The 24,431-nt window shown below is 40.7% G+C and overlaps 4 protein-coding genes across 6 annotated transcripts; 2 read left to right on the top strand and 2 right to left on the bottom strand.

Annotated features, from left to right (window-relative positions):
- The first annotated feature begins 445 nt into the window (after nucleotides 1–445).
- On the top strand, nucleotides 446–4,551 carry eci1 (enoyl-CoA delta isomerase 1). The gene is made up of 7 exons (XM_062532643.1): nucleotides 446–592; nucleotides 1,054–1,176; nucleotides 1,981–2,108; nucleotides 2,442–2,588; nucleotides 2,916–3,037; nucleotides 3,688–3,866; nucleotides 4,089–4,551. The coding sequence occupies exons 1-7, from the start codon at nucleotides 550–552 to the stop codon at nucleotides 4,253–4,255; spliced, it is 909 nt and encodes a 302-aa protein (XP_062388627.1). The 5' UTR covers nucleotides 446–549; the 3' UTR covers nucleotides 4,256–4,551.
- A 156-nt stretch (nucleotides 4,552–4,707) lies between these two features.
- On the bottom strand, nucleotides 4,708–6,899 carry dnase1 (deoxyribonuclease I). The gene is made up of 7 exons (XM_062532644.1): nucleotides 6,757–6,899; nucleotides 6,243–6,331; nucleotides 6,066–6,155; nucleotides 5,835–5,947; nucleotides 5,549–5,661; nucleotides 5,144–5,298; nucleotides 4,708–5,034 (listed from the first exon to the last, which is right to left on the bottom strand). The coding sequence occupies exons 1-7, from the start codon at nucleotides 6,892–6,894 to the stop codon at nucleotides 4,902–4,904; spliced, it is 831 nt and encodes a 276-aa protein (XP_062388628.1). The 5' UTR covers nucleotides 6,895–6,899; the 3' UTR covers nucleotides 4,708–4,901.
- A 1,986-nt stretch (nucleotides 6,900–8,885) lies between these two features.
- On the bottom strand, nucleotides 8,886–16,736 carry LOC134077195 (methyltransferase-like protein 22). Of its 2 annotated transcripts, XM_062532646.1 has the most exons (12): nucleotides 16,614–16,736; nucleotides 16,274–16,438; nucleotides 15,289–15,413; nucleotides 13,560–13,841; nucleotides 13,200–13,240; nucleotides 12,897–13,041; nucleotides 12,573–12,644; nucleotides 12,309–12,362; nucleotides 11,948–12,028; nucleotides 11,695–11,797; nucleotides 10,449–10,617; nucleotides 8,886–9,404 (listed from the first exon to the last, which is right to left on the bottom strand). In XM_062532646.1, the coding sequence occupies exons 3-12, from the start codon at nucleotides 15,392–15,394 to the stop codon at nucleotides 9,372–9,374; spliced, it is 1,086 nt and encodes a 361-aa protein (XP_062388630.1). In that variant the 5' UTR covers nucleotides 15,395–15,413; nucleotides 16,274–16,438; nucleotides 16,614–16,736; the 3' UTR covers nucleotides 8,886–9,371. The 2 variants fall into 2 exon arrangements, with proteins under 2 accessions (XP_062388630.1, XP_062388629.1); XM_062532645.1 differs by having other exon boundaries at nucleotides 16,274–16,730.
- A 1,238-nt stretch (nucleotides 16,737–17,974) lies between these two features.
- On the top strand, nucleotides 17,975–24,250 carry nat15 (N-acetyltransferase 15 (GCN5-related, putative)). 2 transcript variants are annotated; one of them, XM_062532649.1, is made up of 7 exons: nucleotides 17,975–18,060; nucleotides 19,162–19,277; nucleotides 19,447–19,576; nucleotides 20,280–20,376; nucleotides 20,612–20,846; nucleotides 21,299–21,477; nucleotides 22,694–24,250. In XM_062532649.1, exons 2-6 carry the CDS (start codon nucleotides 19,168–19,170, stop codon nucleotides 21,453–21,455), a joined length of 729 nt encoding a protein of 242 aa, XP_062388633.1. In that variant the 5' UTR covers nucleotides 17,975–18,060; nucleotides 19,162–19,167; the 3' UTR covers nucleotides 21,456–21,477; nucleotides 22,694–24,250. The 2 variants fall into 2 exon arrangements, with proteins under 2 accessions (XP_062388633.1, XP_062388631.1); XM_062532647.1 differs by having other exon boundaries at nucleotides 18,004–18,205.
- Nucleotides 24,251–24,431: the final 181 nt, after the last annotated feature.

The raw sequence follows: 24,431 nt of genomic DNA on the forward strand, positions 1-24,431 counted from the left end.
CGCAGTACCTCCAGACCGGCTGCTCTTTTGCGGAGCAGCCGCCTGGCCACGCCTTGCTCCCGCGATAAGTTGAGGCCATGTGATACCGACTGCCGAGTCGAAAACACGCCCATCTAGACCATCGTGGACAGATTTTTAACCACGTGCATCTTGTGCTGCGCAGTTTTTGTGCTGCGCAGCCGACTTGAACGCGCCTAAAATCAAAACGTTTTTAGGAGGCACCGATAGTCCTGGGTAACCTTCAAAAGGCTAGGCCTACTTGTGTCTTCTTGTAGCCTAGCCCTATATGTTGAAGCGACAGACTCTGCAAGGCTACCGTGAAAATGAATTTTGTTATGGTTTTTCTGTTTCGTGGCCTCTCCTCTCATTCAAAACAAAGTTTACAAAACTTTTTAGAGATCGACATACCAAATGGCCAATAACAAGGCAAATTAATCTGGTTTTGTTTCGTCACACTACGTATGACTTTACAACTGACCAACCAGCGTGTGTTTTCTTCGTTTCTGGGCCGTCCCACCCATTCACGGAAGTACATCCCAGCTGACAGACATGGCAACTGCGTTGAGACAGTCTGCAAAGTTAGCCTTTTCTGGTATGTTTCAGTTTACGAACTTGTGATACTTCTGAAAATTACTGATGCTACTTTTCATGCGGGTCTTACGTTTTCAGCTTGTCTCGTTGCTATGCACACTCATAACGTTAGGAATGATAACCGCCAGCTAATGTTAGCTGTCCAAATGCTAGCCTGTACTACTGTACTATTTTGAAATTTGGGACAAAGGTCACTACTCTCGGAATTTGTATGACTACTCAAGAAACTAAAATAAAAGCATGCAGCTATAGTAACTTATCAAATAACGTAACGGCTTCTTACTGTTGCCAAAATATTATATCATATTTATTTGTTGAAAGTAACATGCATTCAAAAGTTTAATGTTTCACTTAGGATTATTGTCATGCTACCATAATGTTATATGACACGCTATATTAATGACATTGTTTAATTTTCTTAATCAATAAGCTATTGGTCTCGTGTTCTCATCTTCTCCGCAGGTTTTTGTTCATCGTTTTCTCTGCACTGCAGAAATGGGAGGGCTTGTGCATTGCCGTATGTCTACAACCGGAGACATAATTCAACCTCATCTAAAATCAAAGTGGACCTGGACAGCACATCAGGTTAGTGGAGAACAGCTTCTCCTATGTCTTGCTGCCTACAGGGTCATTACACGACAAAACGAGCCTCAGAGGTCATAAAGTTAACAAAACCAAAAAAACATTCACTAATAAAGCCCAGTCCAAATGGACCAGGAGAATACCTTGACTGTCCAGTTTTGAAGTTGGTGTAAAAGTACTTTTTTTATGTTGAATACACAAGTTTGACCTAGTCCCTTATGAAAAAGGTCTAGTAGTTCGATGTAGTATGTCCCAAAATATTATAGTATTCTTATAAGATTTGTCCCAAAATACGATATAATACTAAATACTCTATAATTATTTTTCGTAAGCAAGCATCATAGGGGTCATTCTGTGTCAAATCAGAGACAGAGTACTGTAATGTTGCACCAATGATTTCAATATCCACAGCATATGGACATGAAGATATTAAGGGTTAAATGAGGTGTGGCCACATGTTTTGTATATTTTCATATATACCGTAATCAAACGACTAAATGTAGGCTAATCATTACGTGTACACAATCTCAGTGTTGCACCATGGTTTCTTCATAGATAAGTGTAATTATCTGTGGTACAACAGTGACTTTGTAGACAGGCTTTGAAGACAGGATTTGAACAGAAATATTTTACAAACCTTGGTTCTGGGACCCATTCATGATATAGAAAAGAGGACAATTGAGACCGTGCAGCAGCAACCTTATCTGATTTGACATGGAATGTGTGCAATAGCTCCTACTAACTAAGATTATCACTTCAATGTTAGCTAGATCCTTAGATTTATAACATTCACAAATCTTTGTGCAGGCATTGCAGTGATGACTTTCCAGAGCCCGCCTGTGAACAGCCTCAGCCTGGACTTCCTCACAGAGTTCGCCATTAGCATGGAGAAGCTGGAGATGGATAAGAGTTGCAGAGGGGTGATTCTTACCTCCGTAAGTGGACACACAATGTACATTTTCTCCAGTTGTGGATGGTTAGGATAGGTTCAATCTACAGTCAATGCAGTAAGTCAAGTCAAGTCAAGTCAAGTTTATTTATATAGCGCATTTTATACACAGAGGTCATTCAATGTGCTTTACATAAACAAAAAACAAGCAGTAATAAGGTGCTTTGGGGTTGGCTGCACAATATAAGACATTTGTTGCAGGCACTGCGATATTTTTTTGGTGGTAATTCCCTTACTAATGAACCATTTTTTTTATCTATTTGTATCTCCAAATGAAGTGAAAATGTTTACCAACTGTGGTTTGTTTGGTCTTCCACAGTCCCTGCCAAAGATCTTCTCAGCAGGACTGGACATCTTGGAGATGTATGGGAGGGGCCCGGAACATGCTGGAGAGTTTTGGAGAGCCGTGCAGGAGATGTGGCTGAAACTCTACGGCTCTAACATGGTGACTATCGCAGCTATAAACGTGAGTATGATTCATCGTAAAGCTGAAGACATTTCACGTTTACTCAGGATGTAATGCGTCCTAGATAGTTGCTTAGGATGCAAAGGCCTTCCCGACAATTATTGTAATGTGTTTGTTTGTCATGCATCTTAATTGTGCATGTTTCATTTACGTCGTTATATTTGTTTTAAAAATATATATATTTTTTTGAAGTTGCATCCTACAGTCAGTGCATGAAAAGGCAGCATGCTGTCTGTATTGAATACTGCTCTGGTACATCTTCTGTGATTCTTCTTATCTAGTTTTGGAGTTGTGTTGTGAACTGGTTCTATTCTTTTGAAATGAAAGGGGTCCAGCCCGGCGGGGGGCTGTCTGATGGCCATGTCGACTGACTACAGGATCATGGCCGACAATCCTCGCTATTCCATTGGCCTTAATGAAACCCTGCTTGGTATCGTCGCCCCCTTTTGGTGAGCGACACCTTTTGTTGTCTGTAGCATTATGGGGACATATGATGTGTTTAGTAAGGTAAAGTGAATGGTATTTAGCTCGGGATGCTTCTATCCAGTGGCAACAGGGACTTGGGTTTGGGCATGGAACATGATCGTGCCTTCACCATGGCCCCATAGAGGCCCCATAGTAATACAGCTGATTGACCTAAACCAGAGGTTCTCAGAGTAGCATCTGGGGAATCCAGTGGCCCTGCGACCCATTGCCAAGGGGTCAGCAAAATAATTTGCTTTAAATGATAACGTTGTGGTTTATCATTTTGAAATGAGAATCTACAGGTGACCACCCTCTTCACCAGGAAAACAGTTGTGCCCATTTTTTTCTCACCCTCATTATCTTTTCACTTGAATCTATTCCCATTGCTGCTTGACTTGGTTTATTTGCCAGCTAGCGTTAATCCACCATCTAATACAAAATCTAAAGTTGACAAATGACCCAGTTATAAATCAGCCAGAAAACACAGGATGTTGAACCTGGCCACAGCCTCAGAGAATACAGGGCAATGCTTTAAGTGTTATGATTATGAAGGGGTCCATCAGAAAATGCTTTCCCCCACTTAGGGACCGAAAAGTGTGAGCACCCCCTGACCTAAACTATGCCCATGATTCAGGTTTAAGGACACCATGGTGAATACTGTGGGCCATCGGGAGACCGAGAAAGCCCTGCAGCTGGGTCTCCTCTACAGTGCCCCTGATGCCTTGAGAGTCGGCCTAGTGGACCAGTTAGTGCCTCAGGAGGGCGTCCTCTCTACTGCCACAGAGACCATGACTAAATGGCTTGCCATTCCAGGTGAAAGTTTATGTATTTTATTTACAAAATAGGTATTTATGTATGTTTAGCATGTGGATAAACAAATTGTTTAATGCAATGCACTCTGACCTGCCATGTGTCTTCTAAACTGACATTTATTTACATTTGTTTTACATTTTACCTTTTCAAGTGGTAAGAATTATTCTGTGACATTCAAAAGATGACCATTTGTTTGACACTCTGATCTCTGACGTTTTACAGACCACGCCCGTTCAATATCTAAATCCATAATGAGGAAGCCAACCATAGACAAACTGACGTCAAACAGAGAGGCTGATATCAAGTATTTTGTTAACTTCATCACCAAAGAGTCCATCCAGAAGTCGCTGGGAATGTACCTGGCCATGCTGAAGAAGAGAAAGGCCTGAAGACCCAAGATCTCTGTGCCTACTAACCAACTTGCCTAAAATAAAGCCATCTGATTGGTGAATGTTTTCTCTAATCCCATTGGTTCTTAAATCTAGGCCTGTCCATTTGGTGCAACCTGTGTGAGTGTGTCAGGTTGGACTAAAGACTTCAGGACTAAATTTGAGAATCACCGTTCATAGATTGGTTATGTGAGCTGATAGTACCGGTTTGGTTTGTACGATGTGTGATGTCTTTTTGTGTTTTTTCCCCCTCATAACATTGGTTGTTCATCAGTAAAATTTCAGATACATGCTGAGATTTCCAAAATGCCTGTATTTTGTAAATGTTGAATCGCCTGAGAAAGTAAGTCAAGGTCGTGAGCAATCAATGACTTGCTTGCACCCTGCTATGTTGAGCGTAACACACATCCTTTTTGTAGTATTATAACAGTGCCTCTTAACATAAGAAGAAAATGTCACAATAGCAACAGATTCTCACGATGATGGTGTTAAATGGTTTTTAATATGAATGTTCAGGGACTTGACTGCACAGACTCAGTAGAGCTCGACCTCAACAGGGTAGTGGTCACTAACGGCTAGTGCCTATAAGTGGAGAGAGAAAACAGTGGTTATACTTGTGCCGCCTGTTCTTTAAAATGTACTGATGCTAAGAAAGATACGGCGAGTAGTGTGTGTAGGGCCTTACTAGGCTGTGGCTGAGTCCAAGAGCAGTCATGAAGTTATAGACTTGAGCAGACTTGGGAACAACACCGACCATCATATCAGGGGTAGCCACAATCCTGTGGAAAGCAGTAAGCAGGTGCCTTAGCTTGCGTGCGTGGGTGTGCGTGTATGTATGCATTCATGCACATCAAGAGCTGTAAAGGCAGGCTATATAGTCATTCTTACCGGTCATATGCACAGTTGGTGCTGGATAAAGTTGTGTCTGCATCATCAGGAATCAACCAGTTGTAGCTCTTATCAGTGTATAGCCTTATCTGTTCCCATTCTGCACTATTAACGTAGCTACAGTCGGTGTTGAAGTCCCCGAGTAACAGGATGTCCTAAAAATAGGCCAGTGGAAAAGACCAGAAGCTTGTCGAGAGTGACTTGTGTACTGTTTCATTAACTTGTGATGATGTGGATAGTTGGTAAGAAGAAAACAATGTTGTTTGTCAAAGATGTGTTCCTGGGCAAATAAATAGTTACACAAACTACATAGAGACACTCGGTTCTCTGCCTCCCATCACAACCATACATTTTTGTATCTGTACATCATAGTAGGTATTGAGGTGTTTTGTGTCGTTGTCCTACATTGGTGTGCCAGTGAGCCTTTGTGTACACAGCAACATCATGCAGGGCGTCGGTCTCCTTCACTGCGTAATCAGGTGATGTATGCTGTGGGATGAGGACGAAGTTCGGCAAAACTAAAGGGAGGGCAGAAATGCACAAGCTCAATGTCAATGAACACTGGTCAGGCAGTTACAGGATTAGAATAAATGTAGCCTACTTGTTGAAAGACTAATTCCATCACATAAACAATTATCTTTGATATTAGTTTAATTTTGATGTACCAATTTTCTTATATTCTGTATCCCACCTGTATTGGATGAAAACATCACAACAAAAGGCTCTCTGTTAAAGGTGTCGGTTCCACATGGCTCACATCCATCATCATAGGTGAAGTTTTTGGCCACAGACACGGTCTGTTCCCTGAGCAAATACAACACTGAGTATTGTAGTAAAGAACCAAGTATTTTAAAATGAATGATATTTGAACAGGAAAGGCATATTCTCAAAAAGAAGTCTATATGGACTGATGAAAATGCACCTGTACAGGAAGAGGTATCTCTCCTTGTAAGTGCTTCGACCCAAAGGCTCACTGACAATATGCCGATACGTGTTGTAAGGAGAGGACCCCCTAAGAGAAGAAACATGAATTGTTCTATATGAGAAGTTCTATATCATTACTTTTGTTTGCTTGTTTTCATTATTGCTAGTTTCTTACTTGTTGACATGCTCCATTAATTTGGTGGTCGCAGACAGGTCACTGTCTCTCACCTCTTGGATCAGAATTATGTCATAGCGATGCACAATCTAAGACAGTATGATACAAAATCATTTAACAGTTAATTAAATCTGCATTTTGCCAATTTAACTGGGTGTGCCTGTGGGGCAGTGGTACTGTAGTGGTTAAGGAGCTGTGCTTGCATGCATGCAGTATAGAAAAGTTGCAATCTCAAAAGCTCTCATGTAGATCACTTTGGATAAAAACAATATAACTGACGTGACATGTAAGTCATTGGATGAAAAGCTTCTTCTAAATGAATAAATGAATGATGTCAATGAAGCATTTGAAGATTTTGGATCCAAAACGCTATATCTCCATTTTTTGAAAACATGCATCTGTCATGTTATTAAATTGTGTATTTCAGGTAATATCAATAAAATTGCATCTGTGTTGTTTTGATCGAGTTAAGACAATCAGATAACAAATTGCAATCAGTTCATTTGTTACTCACCTTGCTGATGATGTCCATCAGAGTTGCATTTGAAGCTTTTTTGTCCCCAAATGACTTGATGTTGAATGCACCAATTAACAAAGAGCTTCCCAGCTTCGCAAGAGCCAAGATAGCCACAACTGCAACAACAGCCCTCATCCTAGCTGACTGGAAACGACACAGATTTAAGGGTATAATGCATGTTGGAAGAGTAATCTTCTTACTGTGATATCTTGAAAAGCTATTATGATACAAAAGAGAAGCTGCATCTAATACATTGATTATTCATCTAAAATGCTATAAAGAGAAACTTGCAGAAGCTTACTAGATGTTCTTTAAATACACAAATTAAGTTTTAATTTTTAAAAAAAATTATGCTTGGCTCATATAAAAATGTTGCAATCATAAAGCTATGCCTTATTTGTGTGAAGTCCTTGTCAGTGTCAGAGTCACTGCTCAGCCTGAAAGACCTCTTTATATACTCAGAGGTACTCAGAGGTCATTTCTGTGGGCTCTGACAGAGTTATGTCAGATGTCAGCAGCAGGCTGTATTTACAAATGGTGTATGAAAACAGTAATATTGCAGCGCTTACCTGCTGTCATTCTGCCAGCTGGTGGAATGCAGAAGGTCAACGGCCTCATAGGTTGAGTTTCATTGTATTAAGATATAATAACAACTGGCTTGAAAATGCAGTGGAATGCTATCAATGCTGCCAAGTAATTGTTTGCCAATATTAAAACTTTGTGATTTTTTTTTTAAAATGCTATTTTGCTTTACCGGCTAACACACATTTCATGTGTTGTTCTGCACAGAGCTCACGGCAGCTATTTTTGACCATGAGAACATTACAGGTGTCTATCGAGCAACGCAGTCTCAGATAAACATAGCTGTCAGTCAAATGGACCCTTATGATTTTTTATAGACAGAGCTATCTTTGAGAAGTGTTCTGTATCTACACTGTATTGCTGTTTTATTGACCTTGGCTGCAGTATTTGTGCCTGTTACCTTGATATCTGGTGTTTTAAACTAAATGTTCTCTGCCTTCTAATATGTTTTTTTGACAGCTAGGCCTACACAGTAGCAGCCTCAGGGCCATTCATTTTGAAAATGTTTTCTTTCTCATATATCAGAGCCTAATGTAGCCTGTTGTTAGCCTATTCTTGCAGATGTCATACTTTTGTATCTAACTTATAGTGCTTATAGGGACTTATGTAGTGCCCCCTAAAGGTCAAGTGATGCCACATTTTTGTGCATCCCTGGGGTCCTGAGTATGTCCATGAAACAACACTCAGTACACTGAAATGCTGAATGGTTTGTGCATTGTGTGCCTATTTGCGTAGTGTGTGAATTTCAACAGAATATTGTAGTTCTGTCTCTAATTGAACACCATCTCTGCACAAGGGGTAGTTCAGAATGTTGGACATTGGACTTCATTTCCAAATTAGCCAGTGCAATATTAATTAGTGGACACGTTTTCAGCTCATTTCATCCAGTACTTCTAGTTGCAGAGTATTAATAAGAGGACCTCCCACTTCACAAATTAAGCACTGGGTGAAATATAAAGGCTGCATCATCTTGCCTATCAGTATCCTGTATTGAAAACATGTAGACAGGTGTACTGTATATAGCTTTGATTTGAAGAAACATCCTCCTTTCACGGCCTCCAGCAAATCTAGCTTCTGCGGCTCTGCCCCAAAGTCTCTGGCCTTGCGGATCAGTTTGTTTGCCAGAGTTAAGCTGGCATCAGCCACTCTTATCCCACTGGCCACTGCTCCACAACAGCTCACTGGCCACCAGTATTGTTCAAATTAAAAATGTGTTAAACGAGTTCAGCTTAGAAAGAGCTGTTCAGTTTAATCTTGATGTAGCTACATTTCCGGTAGCCTAATCCTCTGTATGTCAACACTGACACTCTGGATGGAAACAGGGGTTACTGGTGCCTTGACCTCTTCAGATAAAAACAAAAAAACTCCTTTGTCACGTTAAGCCACCATGTGACAATTCTCACCACAGCCCTGTTAGCCTACATTCTCCTCATATGTACTGAGTATAACTCTCAAGGCCAAAGCTCAATGATAAGGTCATATCCACTTATGGCCATGATCAGTTATTTCATCATCAATTTAAATGGTGACTCTTCAACATGACAAACCTTTTAGTTTTTATTGTACACAATTATAGGAAAATGACAGAACTGTTTTCTGTTTAAAAGCACTTTTCTTGACACTGAAGGCAGAAAAAACAATACATGCACTTGCAACTACGATTATCTTCGAAGACAATCCCATCCAAATGGACATAGGATATATGTCATCAACTGAAAGAAACCTGCAGTGCTGAATAATACAATTAGTGGCCTAAATGACCATTCCCTTGACAATATGACACTGCAATTCAGACAATCATGACAAGGTGTAAGCATCTGCCTTCATCCATCTGCCTTCAAAAATACATATTAATAAATTAACATATTAATTCAACAGCATAGCCAGGATTGTTCAATCATATCATCATTGACATATGCCTTCTGAAAATGTACGTGTTTCATTTTCTCTTCAGAGTTTTAACATTAATCTCACAATATCAGTATCAAGCACCAGGAGACACGGAGATGTGTGAGGTCAGGTCACAAAGTTCATTTTTGTTTTGCAGTGATCTTCCACAGCTCCTGCAGAGAAACACAGTGAAGGGGATGAATACAAAGAGCATTGTGGTTGTTTTCTGCAAACACTAACGCAAGGGCACCCCATTAAATAATTTACCAAATAACACAAAAAGGAAGTAGACAACAACAGAAGTCTCTTCACTGCCCTCTCATGGTGTGTGGTCAAAATGCTCAGATGCGGAGTATCAGTGACTGATGGTGAGCTATGGGAAGAATCATGTTTGTTTTGCTAAGAATCATGTCAGTTGGTCCAGAATAACAATAAGAATTTGGTAAAACAAACAATTGCCTCAATGTTGTCTCACTGATATTAGCAGAACCACAGCAGTCCCCGGTCAGATTTGCCGTTTAAAGAGTATGTTTCAATTCCAGAGAGTACCTCATCTCCTAACACATCTAACAACCTAACACACTGGGCAATTTACCATGAAATTCCTTTCTTCCCTATTTCTATCTCTATCAGGTTGACTAATAACTTCTGCGCTCTCATCCTTGTGTCACAACTCCACATTTCCCATCTCCTGAATTGTAAGGAACGTATGGTAAAATCATGAGACAAATGAATGAATAAATAGTTAAACAAAAAACTTCTGAAACTGTCTGGGGCAATTGCTCTGTCGCTATAGTTTGGAGTTTAACACGGTTTTAAACTGGAGTTGGAGTTGGGAGTTGGAGTTTCAAACCGTGTTAAACTCCAAACTAACGTCAGAGCAATTGCCCCTCTGTGTCTTTGTTTACACGGCATTTGACACGTGTTCTTCTATTGTTTACCTTTCCTGTGTACTTTTGTGATGTTGTGCATTTGTCATTCCATGTGCTCTTGTCTGCTCTGTTTGCCATTACGTGTCATTGCTCTGTGTACTTAAACCCCTTTGCACGCTTTAGTCTTTGTTAGTCTTGGACTCTTGGCTTTTGGACGCTCTCTGCTTTTGTTCTTGCCCTTTGTTATGATTCTCGTCTTTGTCTCATTTGGATTTGGATGTGGTTACGTTGATCTTATTTGAATTAAAAAAAAGACATGATGAGGCCAGCCCAGGACACACTCACCAGGTGCTCCACCCTCTCGTACTGCAAGAGCTGAGGGATGGGACTGAGCACCTGCTCCACGCGATACTCCATCTTGTCGTCGTGCATGCCACAGAGATCCTCCATGCAGCGGCGGAAGTGGATGTAGGCCTCGCAGGCCACGTCCATGTGCCTCAGCATGAAGTCGAACCTGCTCAGGCAGAAGAATATGGCAAAGCTCTGTTTAGCCCAGCACTCTAGAATCTTTGGCTTAGTGCCTGATTCATGGAGCAGCCATTTGTGATATGACCCAGACATTCTCAATTAACATAAAAAGGCAAGATATTGATTTGGCCTAACATTAAATGGCCAACAGTGTTTGACAGTGGTGTTGATTGAGATTATCAGTGAGATACTAGTCTGGCAGACAACAATATACTATTGTTTCCCTCACACACAGAGGGGATGATGCCATTGTTTTGAAACTGAAAGTAGTAGTGACTGTATAGTGAATGGTAGTAGTAAATGCTTGCAAACATCAACAATTGCAGTTGGGAGAATGTATACTTTTATGTATAGCAGGCCTAAATACATTGCTTTCTGACTGCCGATGCAGTATGTCAGTTTGTAAAGTTTAGGCAAAGTAAGAAGTGATCCCATATCAATATGATTGGTTTGGACCAATGACCAATGATGTAAAAATCAATGCAAAGTACATTTGTCACAATGCTAAAGTTGGAAACATTTTCTACGAGACTCCCCATGAAATCAATGCGTTTGGTTTTACCAGGCTAGTATATTAGCAGTAGTTCTTTGCAAACAGCTTCATCATCATAAAACATTTACCACAAAAATCTATAGTTTTCACTGTGGCACAAATGACCAGCTAAAATAATTTCAGTATTTCAGTATATCATCAGCACACGGGAAGTGTGAATAAGTACAAGTCAGCTGAAATCACTCTGACTGACTGACTGACTGACTGACTGACTGACTGCTATATGTTGTCTTGCACTAGCAATACAGGTTACTCCCATGGATTCACATGCAGCTGGAATGCTTATGATTGTTTTTCAGTATACATGTGAAACAAAAAACAGTGATCCAAGCAGCATAGGTGTGAAATAAGCAGCAAAATGTGAATAATGCCAAAACTTTTGGCTACAACCATGCCCCACATCTATCTGAAACAGATCGCTGGCTGGAGCTCAACAAAAATATTGTGATAACAGCATCCTAGTTTGTAAGGTATGTTGTAAAACTAAGGATAATAACGACTGCATCCTGCCTTTTCTCAATGGACACATAGATGGTGCTGGAGTTTCGGAGATTGCTGGTTATCCTGTAAAGCGTCTTGAAGAAGACGTCGGTGACTTCGTCATCATAGCACACTGGAGACAGATCAATTTGGACCAAAGCATGAGGGAAAACAGGAAATGGGGGTTAGCCAATGACAAATTACTTCAATCACAGGGATCTGTAGGCCTACAAATTACATTTCTGACTTTCTACTAAGGGGGATGGTGTTGTTACAAACCTACCATCTGCGGCCATTATCACTGATGTCCCGTTGTGTAGGTCAGACACCTCTTCCTCAGTCCAGGAAAAGGGTATCTCAGCATCTGTGGGCATAACAGTGGCTTAGAGGATAGACCATGGATGAAGACAAATGAGCAGATATAGAGTGGACAGACAGACAGATGGACAGAGAGAGAGAGAGAGAGAGAGAGAGTATACACACAGAACGAGATCATGAAAAAAAGGTAGTAATGATGAAACAGTGAGACACATGATTACCACAAGACACAATTGAGCCATCCAGCCAACAACCCACAAATAGACAGAGAGAGAGAGAGAGAGAGAGAGAGAGAGAGAGAGAGAGAGAGAGAGAGCTGTCCACACCTGTGCAGAAATTCTCCCCATTCCAGTCCAGCTGTCTGACTCTCACCTCGCTTGCTGCTCGGGGAGAGAAAGGTGAATGAATAGAATGGCAACTATGAAAAGACAATAATGTCAAGCTTGTCAGTCCAGTAGCTTAAGGAGGGCTTCACTCCGTTTCACATGGCTACTCCCACAATACCACTGTTGAATACCGAGACAAGATGGTATCTACTGTTTCAAATCATAAGGTCACACAGTTGAGGATGACAACCAGTTCTGGCTCACTTTTGGCTTCAGTAAGATGTTGGTTTAACATCATGTTTCTTTCACACATACTCAACAGGTCCTGGCCCACATCTGAAAAAGACAAATCCCTCTCAGTGTATATGACATATAAATGAATAAAGAAGTTTCATTTGGCAAGATTGCATTGCATTTGATTAGATGAAGAGTTTAAATGATGCCAATTTTGGATGGAGAGTTCTGCACAACCTCCATAACACATGACATCAGTTAGAAAGTCAACGTCAAAGACCTTTGTTTGTGACAACTGAAAGACTTCATTATAGCAATTAGGCCTACTCCAATTAGTAGTAGCAAGTAGTGTACCTGTGCAATACACCATTTTGGCCTGTGTTGCCATGGCGACACTTGTGAGTCCAGTACCGGCCCCGAGCTCCAGAACGGTGGCTCCCTGGAACTCAGCTGGCCGTGACAGGATGAAGTCAGCCAGAAGAAAAGCTCCTTGCCAGATCTTGAAAAGAGTCATAATCAAATCTGTGTGTGTGTGTGTGTGTGTGTGTGTGTGTGTGTGTGTGTGTGTGTGTGTGTGTGTGTCTGTGTGTGTGTCTGTGTGTGTGTGTGTGTGTGTGTGTGTATGTGTGTGTTTTACATATTTTTTAGAACATATACCTGTTTTCCAACATCTTCCAGTGGGGTAGCCATTGTGTGTTCTATATACGTTGACGGAGAAACAAAAGTAAATTAAACTCCGCACACAAAGGAATACTCATGAACCTCAACACAAAAGAGTAAAAAAAAAACAATCTTGAACACCACTTACAACCAATAACAATGTTTTGATCTGGTTCTGGGCGTGCATTGGGAATTGGGAACACCAAAAATTGGTCTCACGTGGAGCTAAATGAGAGATATATTCAGTCATGAATTCAAGCCATTTATTACTTTGGTGCTATCTGATTTATCACGTTGTACGATCATAATGGCAGATGCGTTGAGCCTGTGCATAACTGGGACCATAAACAAAATTACCAATTGTAATGACATCCCGAGGTGCATCTTTCCCATCCTCATCCTCATCCTCTTCCTCTTCCTCACAGCCATCTGCCGAATCACCCAGAGCCTGGTTGAGGACGGTGGGACACACCCTCTCTCCATCTGAGCAGGCATCTCTGGGCCTCCTCACCACATCTGGGTCTCTGCCATCATCCAGGGGTACCTTGGAGATACTGGAGGGGCTGCCATTCGCAGTCCTCTCTGGAGTGGACCCACTGCAGCCGAGCTCCTTCAGAAGTCTCAACTTCGAAATGAAGACTATAACCAAACACACAGACAAGCTCTGGTGAATTCAAATGGTTTGTCTGTCTGCTGTGTCGGATGATTCTTGATTTCTTAGCTGTATTTGGTGTGTCTATTTTTTTCGAACGTATGCCCGACTGTCGTGTCTGGTAGCTACCTCCATTGATTATAGTGAACATTAACTGCTGCAACATACGCGTCGTGAACGGAACGCTTCAGTTACGCGCCTGGTGTAGCTCCCCTGTTACTGTTCAGACAGTTCATGGTAATGAATCATTTAACCACGTACTTGGAATACCCCCCTGGTTCCTGTGAACTCTGCAGCCTTTGCATACTCTGTGTTTTCTGGGCGTTCATCTGTAAAAGGTGTCCTACTGTCACCCGACACTTCTGAGTAGTTGCTGATCTGCTACTGAAGGTCTCGGGTGAAAGCCGCTCAACGAACACACTGCGTAAAACCATAATATCCAGCTTTACTCTGCTTTGCTTATCCAGTCACTGAGTGCAAACCATACCCTTTCCCATTATCTCCTCTCCAGGGTAATAGTGAAGCTGAAGGACATCATGAGTCCTCCTCTTCACGCACTGCCCACAGTATTTTTGTAGTGGTAATGTGCACCTCACCATGTGCTGTGATCACGCTGTTGCAGTATTTGTACCCATGTGTGGGGGTGTGTGTGTCAGAATCAATAGGCACCAGAATCAAGAGCAGGAGTGTCGTGTCAGTGTTACGCTTCTCCCAGGTCAGGTAACCGCTCCCCAACCGCTGACTAGTTATCTCTCCTTTGCTATTGCCGTGATAGTGATTTCCCCATTACTGAGCAGGCATCCCTCCTGTCGTTCAGCCCTGTGGGTGCTTAACATCATAAATGACAATTTGACCTTTTAAGTGAATTACTTATTAATAAATCTTTACAATTTTTGGTGTGAAAGGCCCCCAGTGGCGTAGTTGTGCCCTTTTTAGTTCCAAGACCCTTATACAGTATATGTGCAGTTTGTCACAAGAGGAGATAACGCGTGTTTGTGAAGGCTGGGCAGTGATATTCAATTTTGATTTGTTGAATATTGTGATCCTGAAGGAGAGGCTGAAGCACAGGCTGAAATTTGACGCAAAGAATTAACTCCCCATTTCTTTAACAATACCATTATGCTATATTGTTGGTAGGCTACTGATAGATCTCTTTATCAATTTATCTGAAATCCCGGAACACAGTTCCGGACCGTTCTGGCCCTCTTTAACCCCTGCACACGGGCACAGAACTATACATAAGGACCATGTTAAAGATATAAAAATGTCAAAACACATTTGAAAACATGGCCATTAAAAAGCCAGTTGCCACTAGTAGCAGGCTATGCAATGGCCCTGGTCTTCATGCTAAACACTTGATGCTGAAAATCAAGTTGTTACTAAACAGTATCATAATAACAGTGACAGGAAAAGGCATTAGTAGAGTTCTGATACCTGGTTGGCCGACACCGTTAAGGCGGGTCATCAAGTGGCGGGTGTTGGGCAGCAATAGGTGCACATCTGACAGGACTGTGTTCATGCAGAAGGTAATCTTGTCCATGGTTGGGTCAACACATCATCTATGTGAGAGGAAAAGCTCCAGTGTTATCAGGAGATGTGAAGCCATCACAGCGAACAGATGCTACAGTGTATGCCTTTACACAATGGCCTGGTGAAGTCATGGCCATTAGATTATTGTAATGGACTCAAAGAAAATGGTCTAACACTATTCCTTTCTTCTCTCTAATGTTACTGTTGCTATACTGCATGTCTGTCTTCGGTTCATACTGAATTTCCATATTTATTCAGCTTTTAATACTATTATTACACTGCATTTCTATATTATCTTATGTTACTGCTAAACATATCTCACCACATTATATTACACATTTGGCTGATGCTTTTTAGCCAAAGCGACTTACAACATGGTAAACAATTTAAGCTTTTCAAAGCAATTCTCACAACAATCTGCACACGTTGTTCATACTGTACATTGTTCATGTCAATTCTGCTCATATAATGCTAATACACTGCACATATTTATATTGAATTTATATTAAACCATAAAACGTTCTTAACTGTATACCGTCTACACTGTACTAGTGTTATTCCCGTTTACACCTGTCTATATTGTGTATATCACATTGCACTTTTTGCTCTTCTGGTTAGACGCAAACTGCATTTCATTTTCTGTACTTGTATGCACATTGACAATAAAGTTGTCTAATCTAATCTAATTTTCGTAGGAGAGTAATAAGACTTGAGTGACTGATTGGACAAAAAAAATCCAATATGGAGAGAGACCTCTGATAAATCTGAGACCATAGTGTCAAGGCTGTTTGAACTGATATGATATGACCCATATCTGATTTAATGCTTATAAACACATTTTGATCCAGAATTTAGTTAAAGTTTAATACCATAGATCAAATATATTTACCTTAGTGATCTCATCAAAATATACTTGACTGGATGTAGTCCTTGGGTTCAAATGCAGTAGGGTGACTTGACTTCAGTGGTCTTACTGTGGTGTGCTTCTTCTCTTGCAATAATCTGCACTGACTGAGGAAAGCACAGTGCATGCAAGGGGGTGGCCTCAACAGCCCTGCCACAAGTTATGTGCTGCTACATGCCTGCTAGCAAGAGACTATTTCTTGTACTGCAAGAAGTTGGTGGTTCCACAGCATTTGTGACACTCTAGGGGGGAAAAACAAAGAAAAATGCCCCAAAGCCTGCTGCTAAGATCCTGGTGAGAGCATAAGAAAATATGAACACATCACCTTCATTCTCCACTGGCTTCCCGTCTCGGCTAGGAATTAATACAGGGTCTCCCCTCTCACCCACCAGTGCATCCACGGCAATGCCTCCACCACTACGAACGACTCACCCCACTGACATGATCAACTTAGCATGATCCCTCTGTTCCTATCACTCAAACCGCCTCCACGCCCCCCTCAGGACAAAGTCTCAAAACAATGTGATTGGGCCTTCTGCTCCACCGCCCCTCCTTTCTGGAATGCCCTCCCAGGGCTCCACAGTCTATGGACAGTTTTAGATGGACACTTCAAACATTTATAATCTAGAGTAGGCCTATGATTTTGATTAACCTGGCTGCAGACCCGGCTCCAGGGGGGGGCAAAAGGGGGCGGTGCACCCTCAAACAAAAAAGGTGCCCCCTCAGTTTTACTTGGCCTAATCCTAACTGTAGCCTTTTACGATTGATAGTGCCCCCCTGAAAATCTCAAATGCCCCCTTTATCACTGCTCTCTGCAGCCGGGTCTGCCTGGCTGGCTACTGATTTGATGTTGATGTCTGCTGCCTGTCATGATATCCTAATGTGATTTTTCTTTCTTTTACTGTTTTAATGTAATTTCCGTCCTTTTCTTTTCTTGAGAATATATGTTACAAATAGAATGTATTATTATAATTATTATTATTATTATTATTATTATTATGTCACACAATCAGCCTGGAAATGGAATAGAAATAAAATAATATAAATAAATAAATATAGGCCTAAATAAAATGGAAGTCTGGTAGGCCTACTCTTGATTGGGAAATGACTGCAACGTGACTGCATGACAACAGGCATCAACTTTGAAATCATTGGTCCAGCCTTACCAATCACATTGATCAGAGATTCCAAACATTACTTCCTACTTCACCCAAACTTACAAGATGACAAGCAACAGTCAGGAAACAATGTAGGCCTATAGGCTACAGTATGTGGGTCTACCTTTATGCATTTCTGCTTTATTCTTGACCCATTCCCAAACTCAATCTCAATTTGAGGTGATTGTGGGATGCACAATATAGGGGAGATTCAACTGAATAGATTAGATTCAACTTTATTATCATTGTGCAGAGTAGCCTATAGACCTATTAAAAGACAACAAAATACAGAAGGCTACACTTCAACTAGGCGTAGCCTACGCCAAATACACACCAACCCAGAGTGATAGAGAACACTCTCTATGACTCTGCACCAACCCAAATCCTTTCGATATTTTTTTTAAAATCTTATTTTGATGAACAAACAGAACAATAAATTGCTAGATAGGCCTACATCAGTCGATCTCGACAGCTCGACTTGAGAAAAAACTACATTTGTCACCCTTCCGCACTCATGCACTGTAGAACGAGGTTAACTTCCGGTAGATGACCACACCGGAAGAAAGAAGGCTTCTCCGAGCTGTTTTAGCCAACAAATGCATCCTAGAGATAAAAGTAAACACTTGTTCGAAATTACTGTCATACATTTTAAAATAATTTTAACATCATCATAATGCTACCACTGCAGTGAACGCATTAAGCAAGTCCAAAGGGAAATAACCGTCCGTATTTATCTAGCTGGAGTGCTGAAGCAAGGGAGGTAGGTAGATTATTTTGCTAAGGTTAGCTGGCTGGCTACGATTTCTGGTTGGCTTGTCAGCCACCTGCAAACCATTCTGACACTAAGGGCGGAGAGCATTTTTTTTAATTTCTCAGGTCAACTTGTAAATTATTTAATTGTAGATCGGTGGCAATCTTTACAGCAGATATAATGCATTCATCATGTTTGAGGTGGTTCATTTGCATTTGGTGGTAGCTAGGACTCACTAGCGAAATAGCTAGAGATGTAGTTAGCCTACTTTGAAACCAGAATGTTACTTTTATGATAGTTCTATAATGTGTTTTTAGGGGATAATCCTTGACCGTTCAGTTCTTAAAGACTGTTTCAGTTGTCAATATTACGATGGTAATATTGATCGCACATAATGCCATGTCACTTAAAAACATGATCGGAAGATGAAATTAAGGGGAACTAGTCTTTCTATCGTTAGCTACACGTTAGCCGAGCAACTTATTCTTTTTTATTTATTTCAGCTGTTAGATAACTTCAGCAGTTCACGTGATAAAATGTTTGTGTACATTGTACTGACATAAATGGATCGTGGGATGTGAAGCCCTGTAGTCAAGTGCCATCCCCTCCTTTCTTGTACAAGTTCACCTAGTTGCTCTCACGGATGCCTTGTGTGATTCCAAGCATGCAGACCTACTGTAGAACATGTGCAAGTGTAACATCTGACATGAGTCCAGTTGATCTATTCTAATGTATGGTTGCTGTATAAGATGACGATTCATTTCCAAGTTTGATATTCCTATTCGTTAAGAATACTCTCCTGTGTGAAATCTAAGTGTGTGCTTGCTTGCTTCATATAGCCTTCGACTGTTTTCATACAGTCTTTTGCAGAAATCCAGATTAAGAAAATGGTTATACTACTAATCAAATCACATTATTGTGTACTAATGTGTTGCCATTGGTCTTTTGCCCCATTATTGCTACAGGTGTGAATGACTGACGTGGTGCCCCCCTCTGCGCTTAGCGAAATCAAGCTCCGCCTTCTTTGCCAAGATGACATAGATAGTGTTAAAGTGCTTTGTAGTGATTGGTTCCCCATTGAGTGAGTACTGCTATGCCCCATTGAATTACCCAAAGCTAGCCATTGATTGATTGACACATCTGGAATGCATGGTGTGGTCTCATCTGATATTGGTTTAACTTTCTTCCCTCTCTGTCTCTCTGTTTTTTGTCTCTCTCTCTCTCACATACACACACTCTTTTTTACACAGGTACCCAGACTCATGGTATCACGATATCACCTCCAACAAAAAATTCTTCTCCCTCGCTGCCACATTCAGAGGTAGCATAGTGGGAATGATAGTGGCTGAAATAAAGGGCAGAACAAAAGTACACAAGGAGGTATGGTCTTCGCAGCACAATATATTTCATTTATTTAAAAGGTTTCGTACAGATTCTTAAAGCTTTAGTTTCTAGTTGCATCTTTAAAAGGTTTGCTAAATCACATCCTGGGATGTGCTCTGGCTTGCCTGGAAATGGCACCTTTCTGAACCAGAAGGAAGTTTTGCCATGTCAGCTGTTTGCACTGTCTCTCCCTCAAGATAATTCCTGCAACTGCAGTGTCTTAAATGAAATGCACTGGCATGCTCTGCTTCTTTTTATAGAGTGGCATTAATGAGATCATTCACTATATGCATTATGTCCTTGAGTGACTTTGTCAGTGTAAGAGGAGAGAAGTCCTTATGTGTTAGCCCTTTGCCATGTACCTAGATGGTTCAGCTGTGTACATTTTCTGACATGGAACTTGACTGTGACTGCCTCTATAGGCCATGACAAACTGGAGTGTAACTTGGTGTGAGGGTGTTTTTAGCTTCATGTTTAATGGTTCATTTATGTGTACATCATTCATATTGATTACAGATGAACAGTCATCCTGAGTCGATTACCTACCCCACTCCACAGTTCTGATTTAATGGTTTATTTTTTGGGGATTTTTTCGGTCTCTCTCTTCATTAGGTCTAACATTTATGACTGTTATTATAATTTCAACCGTTGGCAGGCTAGTGCTCCTTTCACTGAGCATATGCAAATTCCTCCCTTCCAGGATGGAGACATTCTGGCCTCCAGTTTTCCTGTTGACACTCAGGTTGCGTACATCCTGAGCTTAGGGGTGGAGAAGGAATTCCGAAAACATGGAATAGGTGAGCCGGATACAGAAGTTGGTATGGAAGTGCAGAACTGCCCTCAGTACCTTTATAAATACTTAAGCATGTTTTGTTTTGTTTCCTGTATTTGATTAATAAGTGGTAGAGAAAAAATTGCTGGCAGAAAAGCTTCTTGAGTATTGCCTGGCTGGATTTTGCTGGCAGAAATCCCTCTTGAATGTTGCCTGTCTGAAGAGGTCAGCCTGTGTGTGTGTCACCGCTGGTCTTTCAGGGTCACTTCTGCTGGACAGTCTGAAGGAGCACATATCCACCACGGCGCAGGACCACTGCAAGGCCATCTACCTGCATGTGCTCACCACCAACAACACTGCCATTCACTTCTATGAGAACAGAGACTTTAAGCAGCACCACTACTTGCCCTACTATTATTCCATACGGGGTGTCCTGAAGGACGGCTTCACTTACGTGCTCTATATCAACGGCGGACATCCACCGTGGACGATCTTATATCCTTTCAGTCGTCGCAACGCAATCTGTTCCATTACAGCAAAGGAAATTCTATCGTGCGCTACTAGCGCATAAAGTAATGGCGACACAGCCAGGCCCAGGATGCATTCATTTTTAATGGCGTTTATAGGCCAACTGCACTGCTGAATTCCAGTGTCATTAGTTTGAGCTAATGTGTCCTTAGGTAATGTATGCACAAATGGAAAAAAAAATGCTTCTGGCATTTTGGCATTACAATAACATTTTGGAATGAAATCAAAATGTAAATAAACAAATACAAGAAATACATAGAGTAAATGAATTCAAGAAATATTAATTTGTACTATTATCATGGCCATAATTGCATACACACAACAGATAATGAAGACAATGATTATGTTGCTCTTAATTTGTAGTAGAACAGAAAAAAAAAAACATCTTGCGTTATTATCCTTGACCTGTGTCTCTCCACTGACTATATTCAGCATATAGGCTCTGCTCTGGCTAGCTTGAGTCCATGCTCCATCCCTCAGAGAATATACCGCCAAGCACAGAGTCTTCTTCGCAGCTTCCTGCCCTGGTCTGGCATCTCCTCCAAGAGTGGCATTGAGTACAGCAGGACCATGTGAAGGCTGTGCTGTGTTCCCTTAGGTAAGCGAGAGTCAGACGCTGGTGCACTTCCTTTGTCGTCCAAACGGTAATAGTAACACCTAAGTGCCTCTGAAACATTCATTGAAGATGTGGAATAGAGAGTCAGTAAGGCTATGTCCATGTACACTTCTGGTTTTGTTAGAATTCAAAAAAACTCTTTCATCTACATTACTGGGGTGATTTTGAGCTACTGAAACTGAATTATTTGAAAATGCCTTCAGCCCTGTATTCATTTGAAAACTCTTTGCGTTTGAATGTGGACAGCGAATCCGCAAACATCTGAAAACGATGACGTAGAAACTCATGCTCCCTTCCTGATTGGACCTTGTCAGTTTGATGTTTCTTTACTCTTCATGACTGACCTTCGACATCTACTACTAGTCTGCCAGCTGTGAATGCAACATGGAGACCAAAAAACAACATTTGGTAGCATCTGTAATGCAGTTGACATCTGCGTTTTACAATGCTGTCTTACACGGACAAGATTCTGTAATTGGCAAATGTGTGTGTGGATGGAAGATATATTTAAAAACAAAATGTTTTAAAATGAAAACAGAATAGGGTGGCCTAAGACAGTCTTTTTAGTAAGTCTCACCACTTCCCGGCCATCTTGGCAATGTCTCCTGGCAGTTATTGTCCAACCGTTTCCAACAATGCGTTTGGTTACTTACAGTACATTCAGAAGTGTAAAAGTCTGGCTTCAGAGAGTAAAAGTCCTTCCATGTATTGTTTCTACCTGTACACTTAACACGAGTGATTTCACTAATTAGCTCTACCTTACTGAGGAGCTATACCAAGTAGAATCAGATGGTTTAGTGAATGGGTGGCAGGACTTTTACTTTCCGAAGCCAGACTTTTACACCTCTGCTTACATTACAGGAAAGGGTGGGATATGGAATCCGACGCCATCTTTCATTGCGAACTAATACTCCATACTATGGAGGATTCTTTGAGTGTCTCCTCCCTTGTAATGTCTCTGCCTAAGACTCTCCCATAATCTAGACTAGTGCCTCTGAGTGATCCTGTTCATGCTTGCTCATGCCAGTTTTGCCTTTGAAACGTGTCTAACAGCCGATACAACTTTGGCCGTAACTACCTAGTGAAAAAGAGTGAGCATCTGTTCTCTACTTGTTCTCTTTAAAAGCACAGTCAGGAAAGCTGCACTGAATTCCTCCTAATCGCAGTCTTTTTTGCATGTGCTCTGTTCACTTGACAGATGCTGGAATCCATTGCTTCACTGGAGGCTGTCTTAACACCCAAGGGCATCCACCGAATCTGAAATGATGTGAAACAGACCTTTTGGTTTGGCCTCATGCAGTCTTACAAGATGTATTATAGCTGTATAATATATATTTATATATAATCTAATATTGTCAGTAGTTAGTTGGCTATTCCTTAACGTGGACTCATAGTCTACTTCATGCCTGTAATTTGCTGCTAGTAGAAAACCAGTCTTTGGTTCACCCAGATTTTTTTTTTAATATATATATATATACATATACATAAACATATATATGGAAAGAGATTTTTATGTGTGCCACACCAGATTATAGAGTTTTAAGACCAAGATGGTATAGTCATTACCCTAAGGAAAACCACCTTCATACTGAGTCACTTTTGTGCACGTGTCAAGATGGTTTCACTCAGTGTTCAGTAGTTTTATCTGTAGCCTGACCTCTTGATACAGTTGAGTTTGTATATATTCTTATGTTTAAAAATAACTTAATCTGATTTGTAGATAGTCAAATTGGGATCCGAGATAGAAATTCATATGGCCCATACAGGAATAATGATTGTAGTGGTATTTCTGAAGTAAGGCTCAGTGTAGGGTTTCGAGTCTCAGTAAATACTATGCCTTACCCAAGCCCTATGATCTACTTCAACATGCTAACTGTTTCATTCTAATATTCAAAATCATGTTTACTACAGTTAGATTATCATATCTAGAGAGAGAGAGAACGAAAGAATGAAAGAAGAGTTAGAATTTATATTAGTTATTTAAAAATGGAAGACTGAGGAGTGTTATGAAATGATGGATGTTATTTGAGTTGAGATATTAAAGCAAGGCCATACACTAAATAAAATGTGCTACTCTTTTAGAATTTATAAATAAGATTTTATTTTGTTTTGTTTTGTTCAAGGTCAGTTGAAATGTATGTCTGGGACATCTGACCACACACCTTGTGCACTTCGAAGTGTGTTATGTAAATACATGTGCTTTGTCCATTTGTCAGCTACTTTATAATTTATATGTGATTTCTATTTATGAACGCACCTGTGTGAGTTTGTTCTTTTGAATTTGTAACCAGTGGTCATGTCCGGGAGTCTTTTTATATTATTATTTTAGCATATGGGAATAATTGCAGTTAAAACATACCGTCCTTTTGTTATTTACGGTAATTGTAAATTCAAATTGAGATGATGATGATAACAGCAGTTGTAGGCCTAGGTTCTTGTTACTGGTGGAAAATGGCGCCCTCCTCAGTTTTCTTCATATATCAAACCCTCTCAGTCTGAAAATGGCACACTTCTCATAACATCTTGTTTTGCTATGTTTTGGGAGATTATCATAATTGGCCTGTCCAATATTATTCCCCAATTGAAAAAATAGCCTACAACTACTACGGTACAAACACTTTCAAATTTATATAGAAGTAACCAAGCAATAGAGCCTGCATTTGATAGCTCCCATCCACATGTCCATCACCTTTCCTTTGAGCTTATGCATTTTTATGAAATGTTTCATCAACCCATGGGTTGCAAATGAGAAAATAAAAACATTAATCATATAACTGTTTGTGGTTAATTTTTTTTATTCTAACTTCAATTAGCATCAAGCTGTATTATCCGTAGAACGAACACCCTGAATTAGTGTAAAATGTAATGCTGTTAAGAAGTTATACCTCCTCCCATTTGGAGTGGATGTAGCAACAGTTCATTTTCAGATGTGCATT

Source organism: Sardina pilchardus, chromosome 3 (assembly GCF_963854185.1).
Source record: "Sardina pilchardus chromosome 3, fSarPil1.1, whole genome shotgun sequence".
Taxonomy (NCBI): Eukaryota; Metazoa; Chordata; class Actinopteri; order Clupeiformes; family Clupeidae; genus Sardina; species Sardina pilchardus.

Excerpts from the sequence above, each read along its gene's own strand:
- LOC134077195 (XM_062532646.1), bottom strand. The coding sequence starts at position 15,394 with ATGGACAAGATTACCTTCTGCATGAACACAGTCCTGTCAGATGTGCAC. Across the intron at positions 12,645-12,896 it reads CAAAATGGTGTATTGCACAG|ATGTGGGCCAGGACCTGTTG; the intron begins GTACACTACTTG and ends TGTCTTTTTCAG. Across the intron at positions 11,798-11,947 it reads AGTGATAATGGCCGCAGATG|TGTGCTATGATGACGAAGTC; the intron begins GTAGGTTTGTAA and ends ATCTGTCTCCAG.
- eci1 (XM_062532643.1), top strand. The coding sequence starts at position 550 with ATGGCAACTGCGTTGAGACAGTCTGCAAAGTTAGCCTTTTCTG. Across the intron at positions 593-1,053 it reads TGCAAAGTTAGCCTTTTCTG|GTTTTTGTTCATCGTTTTCT; the intron begins GTATGTTTCAGT and ends TCTTCTCCGCAG. Across the intron at positions 2,589-2,915 it reads TGACTATCGCAGCTATAAAC|GGGTCCAGCCCGGCGGGGGG; the intron begins GTGAGTATGATT and ends TTGAAATGAAAG.
- nat15 (XM_062532649.1), top strand. The coding sequence starts at position 19,168 with ATGACTGACGTGGTGCCCCCCTCTGCGCTTAGCGAAATCAAGCTCCGC. Across the intron at positions 19,577-20,279 it reads GAACAAAAGTACACAAGGAG|GATGGAGACATTCTGGCCTC; the intron begins GTATGGTCTTCG and ends CCTCCCTTCCAG. Across the intron at positions 20,377-20,611 it reads ATTCCGAAAACATGGAATAG|GGTCACTTCTGCTGGACAGT; the intron begins GTGAGCCGGATA and ends CTGGTCTTTCAG.
- dnase1 (XM_062532644.1), bottom strand. The coding sequence starts at position 6,894 with ATGAGGGCTGTTGTTGCAGTTGTGGCTATCTTGGCTCTTGCGAAGCTG. Across the intron at positions 5,662-5,834 it reads GATGTTTTCATCCAATACAG|TTTTGCCGAACTTCGTCCTC; the intron begins GTGGGATACAGA and ends CCCTCCCTTTAG. Across the intron at positions 5,035-5,143 it reads ACCAACTGTGCATATGACCG|GATTGTGGCTACCCCTGATA; the intron begins GTAAGAATGACT and ends TGCTTTCCACAG.